Genomic DNA, 22,155 nt, shown 5'->3' with positions numbered 1-22,155 from the left:
TGTTTTGCTGTCAGTGCATTCTGGAATATAACAACTATCATTTTTAAAATACTCCCTGGTCTTGATCCTTCATCTCTCTGTAATCTCTGAGCCTTTTATAAATCAGGCCCAGGATTGGGTCTACTGAACTGTAGTCCCAGGCAGGGACTAGTATGTATGTAATAGTGTGTATACAGAGTAGTGGTTTTACTTTATGTTCTGTAATAAACTATTTTTCTTTCCAGTTGGGCTACCTGAGTCATTACAGGCTCCTTTAAAACCTATGTCTTTGACCAAACCTTTGGTTACCTGTCTCTATATCTCGCTATGTGGTTTATTGTCAAATATTATTTGATAATACTCTGAGAAGCATCTTGGAATGTTTTGCAGTGTCAAGGGTACCAAATAAATGATGGTTGTTGTTGAAAGGCTGATAGAAACAAATTAAATAGTGGCTTTCTGCAGGGAATTGGATGTATACTTGAAGGGGGAAATTGGAGGGCTGTGGGAGAAGATATAGAACGGGATTAACATGGAAGTCCAAGATTGCCAACAATGTCTTAGGGTACGGTCCCTGAAGATAGAGAGAGATGGGGAAGAGTGGATTAGAGGGGCTAATTGCATAGCTCTAATAGAGTATAATGGGCCAAGTAGTCACCTCCTTGTGCAGTAAGAGTCAATGATTTCTATAATCTCCAAGTGATCACTCTCCCTCATTATTTCATTCTGAATGTGGTCACTCCTTGTCATTTCACTCTCAATGGTCACTCCTCGCTGGCTTAGTTGGTAGCTGCTGTGACCCTTGTTGATTTGTGTAGTGGGGACAGGAATGAATTTGTCTTGTCCTTCTGGCCTGATAGTCTTCTAGCATGCCATTGGACAGATGACCACTTGAATGAACTTGAGATGCTGGATTATTGCTAACATCCAGAAAAATGAAGCCCAGAAAAAGCTGCATCGTTGAGAGAAGAAAACCTTTGGATGGAGTGAGGGCAGGTCAGAGAAAAGCTTGTTGATGTCTGGGTATATGTACAGCCATGGTGTGGAGATACTGTTGTTGGACTGGGGTAAGTGCAATAAGAAATCTCAATACCAAGCAGCCCACATAACCAAACGAGTGTGCAAAATTCTCCTTGGAGGGGCAAAAGTGTTGAGCAGGCATCTGTTTCATTATTGTCCCTTTTTTGCTTGGATTCCCAAGGCGAATTTCACCTTGTTCATTTTCTATGATTCATGGTCCTGTCACAATTAGAAATAATTAGGACAGTTTTATACCCACACTGCTGTGTTGCCCTATTTACCTTCCCACCAAAATTCTTCACTTTGCCTCATGAAAAGAAAGGCAAGGTCAGTTGACCTTTGCTATGAAGCTGTATCTATAGTGACGAACATTTTGCAATGCTGCAAACCACAAAAGGCGGGTACCAGAAGGTAGGGTGATGCCAGGAGTGGGGTAGTAGTATGGGTGAAGCCTTGTGCAGGGCATTGCCTGGGGCACAGTGTGTGAGGCAGTGCCTTGGGTGCTCTGGTGTTGAACTCCCAATACCATTAAGCGATAGATCGATCACAGAATTGTAGAGCAAGCTTGAAGATGCTCCATCTTTTCTAAGACTAACTATTCTCATCTGAAAAAGCTCTCAGTCTAGGTTTCTTGGGATTGTTTTCTCTATTGCTATCTTTAAACATCATTTCTTGTTTCCTTTCTCGTTACAGCAATGAGTTTGAAGATGGGGAAATTGATCATGACATCAGTCTGGCTGACATGTACAGATGGAAGGTATCAGCGTACGCGCCCTGCAGTTCCACATGTACCACAGGTGCCTTTGGAAACCCTACAGCCCTTCACTTCTACAAGTACAGGGCCATGATTCTCTTACTCAGTTGGAGTATGGGGTGTGGGTGGGAGGAGTGATGTTAAAGAAGAGGGGATTAACACATGCATCAGAAACATTCACCCCTTCTTGAAGAGTGTCATCAAACATTAGCCATTATCCATGTGTTGGTCACAAGACTTGATCTGTCAGTATGATACCAGATTGAAATGTTCTGTTTTCTTCTTCTCCTGTTGGGGGGGGGGAGACTGTCCATTTATTTTTGGAATTTCCATTCTCTCAGTTGCCAAAATCCCAGAATATTACAGGCTCTGCATGTTTCAAATTGCTGACTCTGGATCCACCTGGGAGCATCCCCCTGAGCTGTGCTGACTGGTGCCCTGAGGCTGACAGTGCCATGTTCAGCTTGCCATGAGGATGCTTTGTGTGACCCCTTCCCCTTCCATAAATATCTATTGCTGTCGCAGGAAAAACTGGCACAAGAGTGCAATGCAGTGGGTGCAGAAGGAAATCTCATGAAGCTTGGACCAAGAACACGGGCTTTTAGAATCATCACAGCAAGAAGTCTCAACAGCAGGTTAAAGTCCAACAGGTTTACTTTGCAGCACAAGCTTTCAGAATGGCACTCCTTGGTCAGGTGACTCACCTGAAGAAGGGGTGACACTCCAAAAGCTTGTGCTGCCAAATAAACCTGTTGGACTTTAACCTGCTATTGTGAGATTTCTTACTGTGCTTACCCCCGTCCAACGCCAGCATCTCCACATTTTAAATTAATGCCATAGCTCTGGACTGGAACAGCTTGCATTTAGATCACATGCTCCGTGGCCTGTGAGTATTTAAAGTGCCTCGCAGCTAATCAATTGCTCTGAAGTGTAATCGGTGTTGAAATGTGGCAGCCAGATTTGACTACTCGTGGGAGCTTGCTGTGCATCAAGATAATCACTAGATGATCTGTTTCAGTGATGCTGATTTGAGGTATACATTTTTGCCAGAATACTCTTAAGGCGAGCGTGACTGACTTCTGAATAGTGCTACAGGGATTTTCTCGTCCACCTTAGAGGCTAGATGGAAAATCAGTCTGAAAGGCAGCGGTAGCCCCACCCCCGTGTACAACAAGTCATCCCTTCCCCCTCCCCACTGTGCAGTGGGTCATTAGTTCTGTCCCCACCCCCCCCCCCCCCCCCCCCCCATGCAGCGCGTCATTAGCTCTCTCCCCCTGCAGGTGCAGTGAATTATTACCCCCCCACCCCGCAAGGTGCAGCGTGTGATTAGCCTACCACCCCCCACTCACCCCTCAGGTGTAGCAAGTCATTCTCTCTCTCTCTCTCTCTTTTTCCGCCCCCATTCCCCCCAGTACTCCATTGACCTGTCAACTTCTGAATTTCAGATAAGACAGGAGGGGAAGGGAGTGGAGATTGGGAATGAAATGCCCCTGAATCCCTGCTTTTGTGCAAGCTGGTAAGAATGTGGAACTGCTCTCATGCGGAGTAGTCGAGACACCTTTTTAAAGCGAAGCTGGGTGAACACGAGGCAGAAAGGAATAAAAGGTTATGTTGATCAGGCAAGATGAAATGAGGTAGGACTAAGCTCGTGTGAAGCATAAACATCAACACAGACCAATTTGGCTGACCGGTCTGTTTCTGTGCTGTTAATTCTCAGTAATGTAGTCGCGTGCATACTGTGATCTGGTGTGAGCCAATTTCTGAACAGCTTTTAGATTTTAGCCCATATTCAGCCTGAATCGGAGGGAGACAGACGGTGGGTGGGAGTTGTGACAGCAGCTGCTCAAATGACAGACAAACTGGTCAGAGCCAGCAGGTGGCAGCACTGCGGACTGAAATGTGTAGCCCTCCCGTTTGTTATACAGCCAGATTGCAACTGCTCAGAATCCACAACAGATGTGACCTGGTGAAACCTTGCATGAAACAGAAAAAGATTACTTGTGATTACCTCTGCTAACTGTGTCCATGATGGCCAGTGAGCTTCAGGTCAGCTGGTCCCTTTCCCTGCTTTGATTAATTTCCTATTTATTTATAGGATCTTTACAGTGCAGAAGGAGGCCTTTCAGCCCATCGAGTCTGCACTGACTCTGCAGAGCATCTTACCCAGGCCCATCCCACCTGTCCTATCTTTGTATCCCTGTGCATTTCCCACAGGCAATCTACACCCCTTTGGAAACTTGAGGAGCAATTTACCATAGCCAATCCACCTAACCTGCATGTCTCTGGACTGTGTTGGGGGGTGGGGGGGAAACTCACGCGGACATGGGGAGACCGTGTAAACCCCACGCAGTCGGTCACCAAGGCTGGAATTAAACCTGAATCCCTGGTGCTGTAAGGCAGTTGTGCTAATCACTGTGTCACCGTGCCAGCCCATATTTGGAGATAAGGGGTTGGATTTTTCTCTTTGGTTTGGGAAGCACAGGGCCGCTCCCCCCCACCTCCACCCAATGCCGCCTCATATCTTCAGGTCTCTTCCAGGTGTATCCTTCATTTCCGCTGACCCAGAATCTACTATGTACAAAACCCTCAAGCCTTTGAATAACACTGGAAATCTTTTTTTAATTTCCTGAGTATTTCAATCACCTAATCAAACACACAGCCATTGAAACTTCTTTGAAAAGACACACCTCAAGTGCTCATTAATCTGTCAAAATAAACAAACATTCAAAAACCTCTTCAAAATATTTAATCCTATTATTTGCTCATAAATCTGTCAGTCACACAAAGCACGTAGTCCCTTCATGTGTAAATAGTTACTGCTGAGCTAGATACATTAGTTGAACTTGGAGCTCAGCCAAGTAGCTTTGATGGGATTACATTACGCAACTGATTAAACAGACGCTGCACAGCTCAATATAGTAAACTCTTTGGAGGGGAGAAAAGGATCAGATATCATGGACCTTCAAAGGTACAAAGGTGTTTTAGTTAGTCTAGCAACTTTTTTTTTCAAAGTCTGAAAAGATCTTTGAATTTTAAATCATGATAAACCACTGTGTCTATATGTCCCATTTTAATTAGAACGCGTAAGAGTATTTTATCCAACAGATAATGTACTTTAATGCATGTGAAGATGTCACAGTTCTGATCAATTTAATGTTCACTTTTAAGGACTCAGCCCTCAAATCAATCACTGCATTTAAAATATACTTAAATTATCATAGGCCATTATGTTAGGGTATTTGAAGTTGGCAACAACTTTTAAACTTGCCTATCAAAAGCTCCTGACTCCAAATCTCACTTCGCCCAAGCTATGCAAATTGACTTACCCGGCTTCCATAGCCTTCGGGAATCCACCTGGTTTGACACAAATACCGATGTCAGGGCAATTAGAATTTACAGCAAGATTTTAAATGTCAATCTCAACATCATGTTATTGGACTGTGATTCTCCATGCTTTCCACTCTGCCAAAAAAATTGGGCTAATTGGGAGTTGGAGACGAGTTTAAAATTGTGATCACACATCTTAAGCGTGAGCCTGCTGATGCACGTTTGATCCGTATCCAGCCCAAGTTGAGGTTTTTGGTGAAGGATCATGAAGAAACTGGCGCAATTGAATGCCCTATCACCTTTGAAGTAAAAATGTTTATTTATTAGTCAAAAGTAGACTTACATTCACATTGCAATGAAGTTAATGTGAAAGTGTGTCTATGTACGTGAATTAAGATTCCATGTGATTTTTGTGCATATGTGGGAAAGGATGTCACCATTGGACAGCAATCCTGAAGAAGTATTTATCACCTTCATTAGTTGTACCGAAGGGCATCAATAATTCAGCAACTGACATGGAAAGAAAGACTCTGTCTTTATATAACGCTTTTTAAATGCCTCAAAGCACTTCCAGCCTTGTAATGTGGGAAATGTGGCAGCTGCTTTTGTGCACAGCAAGCTTCCACAAATAGCATTGTGCTAATTGCTCATCTGTGTTTCCCACAATAATAAAGCCCACCATCTCCTGCAAACCAGAGCCCAGCCTAACCATACCTCCCAAGACCATTTAATTATTCCACTAATCAGAGCCAGAGTAACTGCACTTTCCACTGTTTTCGTGGTGTTGGTTAAGAGATAAATATTAGCGAGGACACCAGGGAGAACTTCTGTTCCTTGAGATGGTGCCATAGGATTTAACATCCTCCTGAGGGACTTCCGGGATTCGGCATCTCTGACTGTACAGAATCCCTTCAGTACGGCACTGGTTGTCAGCCTGCATTATATGCTCAAATTTCTGGAGTGGGGTTTGAGACCATAACCTTTGACTCTCGGCTAGAGGGCTCCCCACTGAGCCACGGCTCTCATCAAAAATAAAGTTCTTAATATAATTGGTACAAGGCTGATGAAACAATATCTAGTGAACTGTAATCCTCTCCCTCCCTACAGGCATTACCACTTCTTATGCTATGTGTGTCAGGTACGATGGAGTGGAGGTGGATGAGTCTCACTGTGATGCAGTTACCAGGCCCGAGCCAACGCATGAATTTTGTACAGGAAGGGAATGTCCTCCCAGGTAAGTGAGCTGGGTGACTTTTCAAGTGTGGCGCAGACGTGTTTAAAGGCACAGATAGCCCGTGTTGGTTTGAAATCTGCTTCTGCAAATACATGAGAAGAGCAGGATTAGTCTGCGAAGCTCATCAAACTGCTACATCATTCAAGAAAATACATAGAAACACATGGGGGATGATTTTCCCAAAACAGAAATCTTGAAGCCCAACAGACGAGAAAATGGAAGATTTTCCTGCTTGTTTTTTGGACACAGGTGACTTTCTGGCACTTTGTGCTTCAGAGTTCACTGAGGGATTCATCCCCAAGAGGCCAGCATCAGTGCATGCTGGGAGATTGGCGCATATGCACTGGGCCCCTATCACTGGCCTCTTGATGTCTTCTTCAAATTCCGCTATGGTATTCCTGTTGCTCTACTCAAGCAGTGCGGTGGGCTGGGAATACGACCAGAAGTAGGCCAATCGGCCTCTCGAGTTTGCTCTGCCATTCAGTAAGTTCATGGGTGATCTATTTGTAGTTCGAATTCCACATTCCTTCCCCTGCCTAACAAGAATCATATCTACATTAATGTCACCTTCCCAATTTGTTCCTATTTCCTTGATTTCTTCAGTGACCAAAAATCTTAGTTTTGTATATACTCATCAACTGAGCATTCACAGTCTCTAAGATAGGGAATTCCAAATATTTGCAACCCCCTGAGTAAAAACTCAGTCTTAAATGGCTGACCTCTTGCCCTGAAATAATTCTAGACTCTCCAGCCGGGGAAACAGCTTCTAAGCATCTATCCTGTTGGGTCATTAAGAATTTTGCAAGTTTCAATGATAATACCTCTCATTCTTCTGAACTTGGAATAATTGCTGATATAGAGGTATTAAGGTGCTGCGGATGCTAGATTTGTGAAGTTTAAACAGAAAATCTTGGAAATACTAAGCAGTCGTGTAGCATCAACGGAGAGGGAAGCACGGATGATGACCTTGTGTCAAAACCCAGAAAATATCGAACTGTTCTATTCCGTCTCACTTCGTGGGGATATCCGTTTCATTCCAGAAATCAATTTTGACAATCTTGTTGCATCCCCTTTAAGGCAAATACATCCCTACTTGGGTAAGAAGATCAAACTGCACATTATTTTCCAATTATGGCAAGGTTTCCTTGTTGTTGCGCTCCAAACCACTTGGAATAATGGTGAACATAATATTTGCCTTTCTAATTGGTTGATGTATCTACATGTTAACTTTGTGATTCATATACAAAGAATTACTGAATACCAACATTCAGCAGTGCCTTACTTTAATTTTCTTTCCCATTCTTCCTATTAAAATATGGTTGCCCACGTTTTTGCAAGCTTTTTGCCTAGTCACTTAACTTACCTGTGACCTGTTCAGTCTCTTTGTGTCTTCCTCACAGCTTACTTTCTCACTCAGCCACTATCGTCAGCAAACTTGCATATATTACACTCCTCCCCTTATCATTGATATAAATTGTAAATGATTTAGGCTCAAACGCTGATCCTTGTAGAATCCCACTAGATACATCTGGTATTCTCAAAAATGATTGTGTTGCTACTTTGTTTATTGTCCATTAACCAATCTTTAATCCACGCTAATACACTACACCTCTCAATCCCAGGAGCCCCAGATTTGTTAACAAATTCTTGTCTGGCACCTTCCCAATCCCATGAGTCCCAAATTTGCTAACGTTCTTGCATGGCACCTTATCGAATACCTGCGAATCCAAACATACCACACCTGTTCCCCCTCATCTAGCCTGGTAGTTACACTCTCAAAAATAGATAATTGATTTGTAAAACACAGTTTCTCTATCATAAAGCTATGATGACTTTGTCTAATCATATTGTAATTTCTAAGTGCCCTATTACCACATCCTTAATAATAGGTTAAAGTATTTTTCCTATTACCTGTGCCAGGTTAACTGGTTTATAGTTTCCTGTTATCTTTTGCCCTATTGCATTTGTTACATTTTAATCCATGATTCTGGAATCTTTATAATTCCAAAGATCAAAACCACTATCTCTGCAACCATGTCTTATGAAACCTTAGGGTCCCAGTGAAGTTATTGGCACTCAGCCTCACTAATTTCTGAAGCAATTTTTCCTGACTAATGTTAATTACTTGAAATTCCCCTTTCTCATTATGCCCTTGATTTCACTACAAGTGCTGATATGTTCCTTGTGTCCTTAACTGTGATGACAGGCACAAAATCCTGTTTTAACCTCTGATCTGTTTCCTTATTCTTAATTGCAGTTTCCCTTGGTTCTGCCCCTAAGTGATGCACACTTATTTTTGATAATCTCCTCCCTATTACATACATGTAGAAGATCTTACAATCTGATCTTTTTGTGCTAGTCTAGATCAAGTTTCAATTTTCTCTCCCTTTATCAATTTCTTGGGTTATCATTTGCTGATTTTTAAAGACCCTCCCAATCCTTGGGCTGCTTCTTTTTGACTATATTTTTTGTTGTCTTTTCATCTGACCCTGTTCTCAACTTTGCTAGTCATGGCTGGACCATTTAACCACTAGAGCTTTTATTCATTAAAGGAATACACATTCCATGAGACTTATTATTTCTTTTCAATTATTTACCATTGCTTACCTACAGTCACATTGCTAATAGCTACTAAATCAATACCTCCCAAACTACTTTATAATCTGACCGCATTTTAACATCTAAAAATTACTGTGACCCTGCAAACACAAAAGAGCAGTAATGCAGTAGATTGAATGTTACTATAAAATAATGAGGGACATAGTTCAGCTAGATAGTCAATACCTTTTCCCAACGATAGGGGAATCTAAAATGAGAGGGCATAGGTTTAAGGTGAGGGAGGGAGTGAGCTATCTTGGATCTGGTGTTATGTAGTGAGGCAGGTAGAATTAGAGACCTTGTGGTGAAGGATCCTCTTGGGAAGAGTGACCATTGTATGGTGGAGTTTCTGATGCAGATGGAGGAGGAGAAAGTGGGTTCCCAGACCTGTGCCCTTTGTTTGAACAGAGGGGAGTACAATAGGATGAGAGAGGTATTGGCAAATGTTGATTGGGGGAAGCACATTGGAAGGTAGGTCTGCTGAGGAACAGTGGAGAATCTTTAAGGAGATCTTTCTTGGTGCTCAGCAGAAATTTATTCCGATGGTCAAAAAGGATCGTAGGAGGAGAGATAATCAGTCTTGGATAACGAAGGAGGTAAAGGAGAGTATTAAATTTAAAGCGGATGCATTTAGAGTGGCTAAGAGTAGTGGGTGAGAAGAGGATTGGGAGAGGTTTAAATATCAACAAAGAATGATGAAGAAGTTGATAAAGAAAGGAAGGATAAACTATGAAGCTAGGCTGGCGCTAAATATAAAAAAAATAGTAAGAGTTTTTATAAATACTTAAAAAGGAAGAGGCTGGCTAGGGTGAATGTTGGACCCTTAGAGGATGAGAGGGGGGACTTAGTGGTGGGAGATGAGGAAATGGCTGAGGTCTTGAATAACTTTTTTGCTTCGGTCTTCACGGAGGAGGACGTGAATAGTTTGCCGGGTGTTAGCGATGGAAAGATGGTAGGAGTGGAGGGCCTGAATGACATTATTGTTACTAGAGAGGCAGTGCTCGACAGACTGGAGGGACTGACTGTGGACAAGTCCCCAGGACCGGATGGAATGCATCCAAGGGTTCTGAAAGAAATGGCAGAGGTGATAGTGGATGCGTTGATGATTATTTTCCAAACCTTGCTGGATTCCAGGGAAGTGCCAGAAGATTGGAAAATGGCTAATGTTACGCTGTTGTTTAAGAAAGGTAGCAGGCAAAAGGCAGGGAATTATAGGCCGGTTAGTTTAACGTCTGTTGTAGGTAAAATGCTTGAATCCGTAATCAAGGAGAAAATAGCGAGGCGTCTTGAGGAGAATTGTTTGATAGAGCAGACGCAGCACGGTTTCGTTAAGGGGAAGTCGTGTCTGACGAATTTATTGGAATTCTATGAGGATGTGTCTAGTGCGGTGGATAGAGGGGAACCGGTGGATGTAGTGTTTCTAGATTTTCAGAAGGCGTTTGATAAGGTGCTGCACAAGAGGTTGTTACAGAAGGTTAAGGGGCATGGAGTTAAGAACATAAGAACATAAGAAATAGGAGCAGGAGTAGGCCATCTAGCCCTTCGAGCCTGCCCCGCCATTCAATAAGATCATGGCTGATCTGTCGTGGCTCAGTTCCACATTCCCGCCCTCTCCCCATAACCCTTAATCCCCTCTCTTATCAAAAACCCATCAACCCGCATCTTAAAAATATTTAGTAGGGTGTTAGCGTGGATAGGGGATTGGCTGTCAAATAGGAGGCAGAGAGTGGGGGTCAATGGGAGCTATTCGGATTGGCGGTTGGTGACTAGTGGAGTGCCCCAGGGATCGGTGCTGGGGCCTCAGCTATTTACCATTTATATAGATGATCTGGAGGAGGGAACCGAGTGTAAGGTGTCGAAATTTGCTGATGACACCAAGATTGGTGGAACGGCAAATTGTGTGGAGGGTGTGGAAAGTCTGCAGAAGGATCTAGATAGGCTGGGCGAATGGACCAGGAAATGGCAAATGGAATTTAATGTTGGCAAGTGTGAGGTTGTCCACTTTGGTAGGAATAATGGTAGGAAGGACTATTACTTACATGGCGGAAAACTGCAGCATGCTGTGGTGTAGAGGGACCTCGGGGTCCTTGTGCATGAGTCGCAAAAACCCAGCCTGCAGGTGCAGCAGGTGGTCAGGAAGGCGAATGGGATGCTGGTCTTCATAGCGAGGGGGATTGAATATAAAAGTAGGGAGGTCTTGCTGCAACTGTACAGGGCACTGGTGAGGCCGCAGCTGGAGTACTGTGTGCAGTTTTGGTCGCCACACTTCCGTAAGGATATTTTGGCCTTGGAGGGAGTGCAGAGGAGGTTCATTAGGCTGATACCGGAGTTGAGGGGGTTGAGCTATGAGGAGAGGCTGAATAAACTAGGCTTGTACTCGTTAGAGTTTAGAAGAATGAGGGGAGATCTCATTGAGACGTATAAGATGATGAATGGGATGGATAGGATAGAGGTGGACAGGCTCTTCCTGCTCAGAAAGGACAGTAGGACTAGGGGGCACAGCCTCAAGATAAAGGGGGAGCAGTTTAGAACGGAGTTGAGGAGGAACTTCTTCACTCAAAGGGTGGTGAATCTCTGGAATTCTCTGCCCGTTGAAGTGGTGGAGGCTGCCTCGCTAAATATATTTAAGACGCGAGTTGATAGGTTTTTGATAGGCAAGAGGATTAAGGGTTATGGGGAGAAGGTGGGAAAGTGGAACTGAGCCACTTCAGATCAGCCATGATCTTATTGAGTGGCAGGGCCGGCTCGAGGGGCTAGATGGCCTATTCCTGCTCCTAGTTCTTATGTTCTTATGTTCTTATGTTCTTATGTTCTTATGTTCTTATGTGAGAGGGGAGAGATACAAAAGGGTCCAGGGGGGCAACTTTTTCCAGTGGTGGTGAGTGTCTGGAACAAGCTGCCAGAGGTAGTAGTAGAGACAAGTACAATTTTGTCTTTTAAAAAGCATTTAGACAGTTCCATGGGTAAGATAGGTATAGAGGGATATGGGCCAAACGCGGGCAATTGGGACTAGCTTAGTAGTTAAAATCTGAGTGGCATGGACAAGTTGGGCTGTAAACCTCTTTGACTAGTGTCGCCATTGGTTATGGGGTGTGTTTAGGTCACTCAGAGACCTTATCTTCACTTCATGTCGGGTTGCCCCTTGCTCTGAGGGGATGTGGGGCATGGACAAGTTGGGCCAAAGGGCCTGCTTCCATGCTGTAAACCATAAGAACATAAGAACTAGGAGCAGGAGTAGGCCATCCAGCCCCTCGAGCCTGCCCCGCCATTCAATAAGATCATGGCTGATCTGTCGTGGCTCAGTTCCACTTTCCCGCCCTCTCCCCATAACCCTTAATCCCCTCGCTTATCAAAAACCCATCAACCCGCATCTTAAAAATATTTAGCGAGGCAGCCTCCACCACTTCAACGGGCAGATAATTCCAGAGATTCACCACCCTTTGAGTGAAAAAGTTCCTCCTCAACTCCGTTCTAAAACCTCCTCCCCCCCCCCCCCCCCCACTATCTTGAGGCTGTGCCCTCTAGACCTAAACCACTATGACTCTATTTTCTGGTGACAGAAGACTGGCTGAAGCTCTCCCCCACCACTGCCTCCCCCACACCCAGGTAGGTTCTTTGTATTCCCCTCTTCCTAAATCCTTGCCCCGACACTTAGTCAATAGCCCCTCACCTCTTCCCTGCTACTAGTACCTGTGAAGCAGAGTCCTCCTCCTGGAGTAAGGAAGAGACAGACAGAGAGCAGCCAAAATACAGGAAAGTTTGAAGCCACCACTTGCCTTCCTGGCTGAAGATGTGTGACCTCCCAGTGTTTCCCCCCTTCTCTCGGTCAGTAACTGAGCTGTACTTCCAAGCTTCTAGTTGCACCAGGTTGGTACAAACATCCTGAGCCACTTGAACTCCCTGCAAGAAGTGTTTTCTGAAGTTAAAGGGCACTTTGGTCTCACTGTCTGCCCCATACTGTTTGGTGGAATTGACCCAGTGGGTCCTGGCCTGTCCCGTCAGCCTCCATACAGGGCCATATCCTGTCCACAGCCATTATTGCTGCTTGGAAGAGGAATAGCTCGTAACCCTAGTTATGACTCTTGGGACACCATTTTGGGACATGACTCTCAGTTTGGAAATCCCTCTGAGATAGAAACATAGAAAATAGGAACAGAAGTAGGCCGTTTGGCCCTTCAAGCCTGCTCCACCATTCAGTATGATTATGACTGATCATCCAATAGTCAATCCCCCTCCCCCACACCCTTAATATTGTTTGATTCCTTTAACCCCGAGAGCTATATCTAATTCCTTCTTGAAAACATACACTTTAGCCTTAACTGCTTTTCATGGAAATGAATTCCACAGGCTTCCCATTCTTTGAAAAAATTTCTCCTCCCCTCAGTCCTAAGAGGTTTACCCCCCATCCTTCAACTGTGACTGCTGGTTTTGGACTTCCCTACCATCAGGAACATTCTTCCTCCATTATCCTGTTATAACTTTATAGGTTTCAATGACATTCTTCTTCAATCTTCTGAACTTCAGCATGTAAAGCCCTGGTTGACTCTCAACTGTCTTCGGGCAACTGGGGATGGAGGTATGGACAATAAATCTGTCCAGGCAGTGATACCCATGTCCCATGAATGAATTTTTAAAAAATGACTCGATCTCTCAAAATTTAGTTTTGCCATCCGAGGGATCAGTCTGGTAAACCTTTTCTGCACTCCTTCTATTGCAAGCACATCCTCATGTAAGCGGACCAAAACTGCGCACAGTACTCCAGGTGTGATCTCCATCAAGGTCCTGTATAACTGGAGGAAGCCATCCCTGCTCTTGAACACACATCCTCTCACTATGAAGGCCAACCTACCATTTGCTGCCTTTACCACCTGCTGCACCTGCAAGCTTACCTTCAGTGATGGGTGTACAAGGACACCCAGATCTCCCTGCACATCCATCCCCCCCCCACCCCAAATTATAGCCATTCAGATAATCTGTCTTCCTGTTTTTGCTACCAAAGTGAATAACCTCATATTTATCCACATGTACTGTGCCTAGCATGTCCTGGGCCACTTGAACTCCCTGCAAGGATCTCACACTGAAGGATCTCTGTCTCCTCCTCACAGCTCACCCGCCCACCTAGTTTTATCTGCAAATTTGAAGATCTTGCATTTAGTTCCCTCATCTAAGTCATTAATGTATATCGTGAATAGCTGAGGTCTCAGCACCGATTCCTGCAGTAACCCATTAGTCATTACCTACCATTTGGAAAAAGACTGGTTTGTTCTGACTATTTTTCCTGTCTGCCAACATCAATCCAACTCAAACTATCCCCAATCCCACCTGCTTTAATTTTGCGCACTAATCTCTTTATGAGCGACTTCGTCGAAAGCCTTCTGAAAGTCCTAATAAACACCATTTTATTGGTTTTCCTTCATCAACTCTAATAGTTACATCCTCAAAGAACTCCAGTAGATCTGCCAAGTATGATTTTCATTTTGTTAATCCATGCTGACCTTGTCCGATTCTGCCACTGTTAGCCAAGTGTTCTGCTATAAAAATCTGTGACAGAATTTTCCCCACTTCTGATTTCAGGCTGACTGGTCTCTAATTCCCTGTTTTCTCTCCACCTTTTTGAAATAGTGTGTTTACATAAGCTGCCCTCTGATCTGCAGTACATCAAACTTATTTATCTTTATTTGTGCCATTTATTCATCTATTATACATTTTTTGTATATTTAGATACAGCACCTGTAATGTTTTTTATGTGTTCTTTTTATCATTTGTCCATGAGTTGTGGACATTGGTGGTAAGGCCAGCATTTATTTCCTTGAGAAATTTGCCATTGTCAAACTCTGATCCTTCTTGATGTCATCTGGTTGATTTTACCCAGATTACTGCTTTGATTTTTCTCTTGAGCTTTGAGTTTACCCGTACCTCATCCTTCCCTTCCCCTACTGTTTAAAGCCTTACTACTATCCTAGTTATTTAGTTTACCAGGGCACTGGTCTCGTAGTGGTGTATGTGCACTGTCTGTCTTTCCCCAGTACTGGTGCCAATTTTTCAGCAATGTCTTTAAACCTCTAATCTGCTTGTGCCAATGCCAATTTTTGCACAGCTCAGGTAGTTATCCACAAATTACCTTTTTGAAGTCTGCTCTTTACTTTCTACCTAAGCTTCTAAAACCACCTCAGCAAAACCTTAATCCTTGTTCTAACTTTGTCATTGCTTCCCATGTGGAAGCAACTGGATCCTCCTCCTTGCTTTTTGCCAGCGTGAGGTGATGTCCTTAATCCTGACAAAAGGCAATCAGCACGACCTTCAGGACTCTGGGTGACAGTGGAGAACAGCATCCATCTACCCATCTATACTGTTTCTAACATTGCCGGATTCCATTTCGCTCCCCCACTGCAATGGCCTCATTACCGCCATTCACAATTATCTGTCAGTCAACAGCAAAGGCTGAGGCTGCTCTGCCACCACACCTGTGGTTTTTTTTCCTGTCTGAGTCACAGCCACATCCTCCTGCTCCTGACTGCTAATCATTACCTGATTTAAGGAGTCTGACTGCCTCCTGGATCAAAATGCCCAGATAGCGCTTTCCCTCCCGGATGCATTTTAATGTATTTTTCTGTTTGTGGGATGGGAGTGTTGACGGCTTGGTCAACATTTATTGTGCATTCCTAATTTCCCTTGAAGATGGTGGTGAGCTTCCTTCCTGAACCGCTGCAGTCAGCGTAGTGTAGGAACACCCTACAGTATTATCTTCAAAAACTCTGAGCTGAAGTTTTTTAAGTTGCAGGCTCTTTACGGCTTGGGATCTCACTACTCTCGACCAATTCCAAAGTTTCGGACACAGCCCAACTCCTCCACTGCCATCTCTAACTAGCCTGTTTTATATATTTAATTAACTATATAGTTTTATGCATTTAATTCAGTTGGTTTGTTTTTAGTTCCTTTATACTAATTACTTTAACCAGTTTAAATCCTAGTTATAGTCTCCTAGTTTTAAACACTAACTGCTTTGAGCATACAAAAAGCAGTGTTTAAGGCAAAAGGAGCGCCTCCTGCCCCCTCTGCTCTGAACCCCGTGTGGCTGCATAATTAATTACACTGTGTGCATGTTTCAAATTGATGAACTGTGGGTGAGATTGGAGATCAGGAGGCGCATTATAGTGCACAATGAGAATGGTTGTATTTGGGCTGTGGAAGGAGCCCATGGCACCTTATTGCAATCCAGACTTGTGTGTATTCTTGGGCATATGTGTGAGGACAGCAATATGATCAGTAGGCAGGAAGGGAGGGAATGCCAGAGCTGGGGCCTAGACAACAACGATGCTATTCCAATGGTTAAAATTATAATTTGGAATACACAAGAAACAGGAATTCGAGAGGGTTGTGGAGTTGGAGGAGATTACAAAGGTAGGGAGGGACAAGGCCATGGTGAGTTTTGAAAAGGGTGAGAATTTTAAAATCAAGGCTGATAAGTATTTGGAGTAGTGGAGATAGACATATTGGATTAACTCCAGATAATGCTGAATTCCGTGATGCAAGAGTTGAGGGCTTGGACTGGTGTACTTTTGATGGGCTGAATGGCAATTTCTTGCATTTGAATTTTAGGAACAGCAGGAAGGCCATTCAGTCCCTCAAGCTTGTTCTGCCATTCAATTAGTTCATGGCTGATCTGCACCACAGCTCTCTCACAATCTCCTTTCCCAGTGTTGCTCTTTTTTTCTCTCTGGATGTTATGCAGGTGGGAGACCAGCAGGTGGAGCGAGTGTTCCCGGACCTGTGGGGAAGGATATCAATTCAGGACGGTGCGGTGCTGGAAAATGATTGCCCCTGGTTTCGACAGCTCTGTTTATGATGAACTGTGTGAAGCGGCCGAACTGACCAGACCTGTGGAGCGAAAACTCTGCAAAAACAAAGGGTGCGGTCCACAGTGGGAAGTGTCAGAATGGTCGGAGGTAATGCATTTTTTGTTTCAATGAGAAACATTCCCACCAGAGGATGTTAAAGGATTTCTGGACTTCTGCTCTCTATTTGTAATAAAAGTGAGATATTTATCCAGTCCATTGAACACAGAACACTTAATATTTCACACACACCATACAAGTATTTGCTTTTCTCTACTGCTCTGCTAAAGTTAGTGAACAAAGAAACTAACAGCTCTTGGGAACATTAGCGAGTCTTTTGATCCTACAGAACTTCTGAGCGTCGCTGAAAAAAAACGCATCGAAGCTTTTTGTCAGGACATTCACAAGAATGCCTGTTGCAAAGGGAAATATATACTTCATGAGAAGAGAATGCTGGGGGTGCTGGCAAATCGAGTCTGATTTGTTTGCCATGAAAAATGTACCGGTTAACTGATGACAGTTAACTGCCAAGCCTTGTTTAAATTCAAACCAGGCAGCTCAACTCTGGTCAAAGGGAACGAACCAGAGAATTGTTCTTCCCTTGACGTTTGCTATTCCGGTGAATGTCCTGATGCGTGCACAATGAACATGTGTTTTTTCAGTGATACCCAAAAATATTAAATGTTAATTCTTGAATATGGGCATCACCACCAAAACTGATGTTTTCCATCATTTATGACAATATATATTTAATGGCATAGTTCTAAAGCGTGTGCAGGGACAAATGGACCTGACCTTGTGATTTGCGTGCATAAGTCTTTAAAGTTTATTTATTGGTCACAAGTAGATTTACGTTTACTGTGAAAATCCCCTAGTCGCCACACTCTGGTGCCTGCTCAGTTGCACTGAGGGGAGTTTAACATGGACAATGCACCTAACCAGCACATATGTTGGACTGTGGGAGGAAACCAATGCACCCAGAGGAAACCCACGCAGACACAGGGAGAACGTGTAAACTCTGCACAGACAATGAACCAAGCGAGGAATCGAACCCAGGTCCCTAATGCTGTGAGGCAGCAGTGCTATCCACTGTGCCACCATGCCACCACTTGTGGCAGGACATAAAAAGACAGGGGTTAGGAGAGCCTCCCTGCCATATCCCTTGATCCCTCTAGCCCTAACAGCGATATCTAATTTCTTTTTGAAATCAGACAATGTTTTGGCCTCAACTACTTTCTGTGGTAGTGAATTCTGTACATTCAGCATCCTCTGGGTGAAGAACTTTCTCCTCACCTCAATTCTAAAAGGTTTACCCCTTATTCTCAAGCTATGATCCCTAGTTTTGGACTCCTCCACCTTTCTTTCTGAGTCTATCCTGTTAGAATTTTATAAGTTTCTATGACATCCTCTCTCACTGAGTAGAAACATTGAATATAAAAGCAGGGAAGTTATGCTGAACGCTTTTAGCCACAACTAGAGCACTATGTCCATTTCTGGTCACCAGATTTTAGAAGGAGGTGAGAGTCCTCGAGGGTGCAGGGGAGATTTTCCGGAATGGTTCCAGGAATGAAGGATTTTGGCTACCAGGTTAAGTGGAAAAGCTGGGATTGTTCCCCTTGGAGCAAAGGAGATTGAATAGAGATTTGAAAGACATGTCTGAGATTATGACAGGCAAAGAGAGAGCAGGTAAATAAGGGCAAACTGTTTCCATGGTACAAGGGTCCTGGGGTCTCAGATCTAACGTTTTGGGCAAGAGATGTGGGGGGGGGGGGGGAATGTGAGGTAGGGCATTTTTACGCAGCAAGTTGCAATGACTGACGATCAATGATTTGAGAAGAAAATTGGATCCAATTAATGGAAGTAGACTTGCAGAGCCATGGGGAGGGAGTGAAAGAATGGAGCAAACTGGATTGTTCCATGGAAAACTTATGCTCCAGGTTCAAATCACCACGGCAGCTGGTGGAATTTAAGTTACAATTAATAAATCTGGAATACAAAACTAGTCACAGTAATGATGACAATGAAACTATCATCCATTGTTGTAAAAATCCATCTAGATTTTTAATGCCCTATAGGGAAGGAAATCTGCCTTCCTTCCCTGGCTTAAACTGCATGTGACTCCATATCTACAGCAATATGGTTGATTCTTAACTGCCCTCTGAGATTGCTGAGCGAGTTTTTCAAAATTCGTTTGAGATGTGGATGTCGCTGGTTAGCCCAGCATTTGTTACTCATCCCTGATTGTCCTTGGGAAGGTGGCGATGAGCTGCTTCCTTGAACTACTGCAGTCCATGTGGTGCAGATGCACCGACAGTGTTATTAGGGAGAGAGTTCCAGGACGTTGACCACCAACTGGAAGCCACCCACCATTCTGACTTTGAAGTGGGTGGCTTCTAGTTGGTGGTGTTCCCATACATATCCTTGTTCTTCTAGATGGTAGTGATCGTAGGTTTGGAAGGAAGGTTTGCTTAAGGCAGCTTGGTGAGTTCCTGCAATGCATCTTGCAGATGGTACACACAGCTGCTACTGTGCGTCGGTCGTGGAGTGAATGTTTGTGAATGAGACACTAATCAAGTAGGCTGCTTTGTCCTGGATGGTGTTGAACTTCTTGAATTTTGGAGTTGCACTCGTCCACGAAAGGGGTGAATATTTCATCACGCTCCTGACTTGTGGTGGACGAGATTTGGGGAGTCAGGAGGTGAGTTTCTTGCCACAGGATTCCTAGCTTCTTCCATCCGCCATATTTATATGGCTAGTCCAGTTCAGTTTCTGGTCAATTGTAATCCCTTGGATGTTGATGTTGGGAGTTTCAGTAATGGTAATGTGATTGAAGGTCAAGGGATGTTGATTAAATTCTATATCGTTAAAGAAGGTTATTGTTAGGCACTTGTATGGCGTGAACATTACTTGCCACATGTCAACCTAAGCCTGGATATTCTCCAGGTTTTGCTGCATTTGGACATAGACTGCTTCTGTCTCTGAGGAGATGCAAAGATGCTAAACATTGTGCGATCATCAGAGAACTTCTGACTTTGTGATGGAAGGAAGGTCATTGATGAAGTAGCTGAAGATGGTTGGGCGTAGAATACTACCCTGAGGAACTCCTGCAATGATGTCCTGAGGCTGAGATGATTTACCTCCAACAACAGCAGCCATCTTCCTTTGTGTCAAGTACAACTCCAATCAACAGAGAGTTTCCCCTTGATTCCCATTGAATCAAGAGCCAGAGCTCTTTGATGTCACACTCATTCAGGTGCAGCCTTGATGTTGAGGGTTCCTTTGGTATTCAGCTCTTTTTGGCCATGTTTAATGCAAGGCTGTTAAGAGGTCAGGAGTTGAGTAGTGCTGGTGGAACCTAAGTTGAACATCCAATGATTAGGTGATAGCGGTGTAAGTGCTGCTTGAAAGCACTGTTGATCACCTTTTCCATCTCTTTATTGATGATTGTGAATAGACTGATGGGACATCAGTTGTCCAGGTTGGATTTGTCTTGCTTTGTGTACAAGGCTACCTGGGCAATTAGGCGAATGCCAGTGTTGTAGGTCTACTGGAACAGCTTGGCTAGAGATGCAGCAAGTTCTGGAGCACCAATCTTCAGTACTATTGCTGGAATATTGTCAGGACTCGTACATAGCCTTTGCAGTCTCCAGTACCTTCAGCTGTTTCTTGATATCACATGGAATGAACTGAATTAGTTGAAGATTGGCATCTATGATGCTGGGGGCCTCTGGAGGAAGCAGAGATGGATCATCCACTTGGCACTTCTGGCTGCAGATTATATTTTAGTCTTATCTTTGGTGTGATGGGCTCCTTTATCATTGAGGATGGGGGTAATTGTGGAGCCTCCTCCTCCAGTAAGTTGTTTAATTGTCTACCACCATTCTTGAGTGAATGTGGCAGAACTGCAGAGCTTAGTTCTGATATGTTGGTTGTGGAATTGCTTAGCTCCGTCTGTTGTTTGCTGTTTATCTTGTTTGGCAGACAAATCATCCTGTATTGTTTCACCAGGTTGACGCGTACCTTTTTGGGAATGCAAGGTCCTGCTCCTGGTATGCTCTCCTACACTCTTCTTTGAACCAGGGGTATCCATGTGGCTTTGTGGTACTAGTAAAGTGGGAGATATGCTGAGCCATGAGCTTATGGATTATGGTCAAGTACAGTATTGCAGCTGCTGATGACCCACTGCACCTCATGGGTGCCAGTCTTGAGCTGTTATATCTATTCAAAGTCTATCCCCTTTAGCATGTTGGTAATGCCACACAGCACAATGTGAGGATGTAACTTCATCTCCACAAGAACTTTGCAGTGGTCAATCCTACTGCTAATTTCATAGGTAGATGGATCTGTGCGAGTTTACTTATTAGTCACAGGTAGGTTTCCATTAACACTGCAATGCAGTTACTGTGAAAGTCGACTAGTTGCCACACTCCATCACTTGTCTGGTTACACTAAGGGAGAATTGCGCATCGTCAGTGCACCTAACCAGCATATCTTATGGACTGTGGAGGAAACCCATGCAGACATGGGGAAAATGTGCAAACTCCTCAGTGACCCAAGCCGGGAATGGAACCCGGGTCCCTGATGCTGTGAGATAGTGGTAACCACTGTGCCACCTTGCTGACCTCATGAAGGGCCCATAGGAGGCAGGTTGGTGAAGATGAGATCAATTGTGCTTTCCCTTTTGTTGGTTCCCTCATTACTTGTTGCAGTCCCGGTCTAGCAGCTATGCCTTTTTAGGACCTGGCCAGCTCAGTACTACTGCACCACTCTTGGTTTTGGACGTTGAAGTCCCCCACCCAGAATACACTTTGCACCCTTGCCACCCTCAGTGCTTCTTCCAGGTGGTGCTCAACATGAGAACTGATTCATCAGCTAAGGGTGGTGCAGTGTGTAATAATCAGCAGGAGATTTCCTTGCCTATGTTTGAGACTTCATGGTTTTGAAGTCGATGTTAAGAACTCGCAGACCAATTCCCTCCTGACTGTATACCACTGTGCCGTCACCTCTGCTGTGTCTGTCCTGACAGTGGGACAGTACGTACCCAGGGATTGTGATGTTGGTGGATGTAAGGTGTGATTTCAGGCTGTTGTTTGACTAGTCTGTGGGACAGCTCTCCCATTTTTTTTGCACCAGCTCCCAGATATTTGTAAGGAGGACTTTACAAGGTCAACGGGACTCAGAGGGTGAGGAGGTGGGTAGTTGGGTTTATGAACGGATAGATGGAAGGGTGAGCGAGTGTGTGGATGGGTGAGTGAGTGCTTGAGTATATGAATGTGTACGTTATTGTGGTGGTGCATAAACAGTCAATTTCAGAGCAATGGAGGAAAAAATGGGATTAATTACATAGTTCTTTGAAAGAGTCCGTGTAGGAACAATGAATGGTTTCCTACTCCTCAATTTCTAAACTG

At 44.0% G+C, this 22,155-nt stretch overlaps 1 protein-coding gene across 1 annotated transcript in view; it reads left to right on the top strand.

Moving 5' to 3' along the window:
- LOC145348419 (ADAMTS-like protein 2) overlaps window positions 1-22,155 on the top strand; it is a 100,573-nt gene that overhangs the window by 56,643 nt on the left and 21,775 nt on the right. Inside the window, exons 11-13 of the mRNA XM_080196633.1 lie at window positions 1,693-1,796; window positions 6,188-6,314; window positions 16,645-16,858. Coding sequence (XP_080052759.1) covers window positions 1,693-1,796; window positions 6,188-6,314; window positions 16,645-16,858 — 445 coding nt within the window. The remainder of the gene's footprint in view (window positions 1-1,692; window positions 1,797-6,187; window positions 6,315-16,644; window positions 16,859-22,155) is intronic.

Source organism: Carcharhinus amblyrhynchos, chromosome 9, assembly GCF_965287045.1.
Source record: "Carcharhinus amblyrhynchos chromosome 9, sCarAmb.v2.hapA, whole genome shotgun sequence".
Classification (NCBI taxonomy): Eukaryota; Metazoa; Chordata; class Chondrichthyes; order Carcharhiniformes; family Carcharhinidae; genus Carcharhinus; species Carcharhinus amblyrhynchos.
Note: the sequence above shows the minus strand (reverse complement) of the source record. Positions and strands in the feature narration are given on the sequence as shown.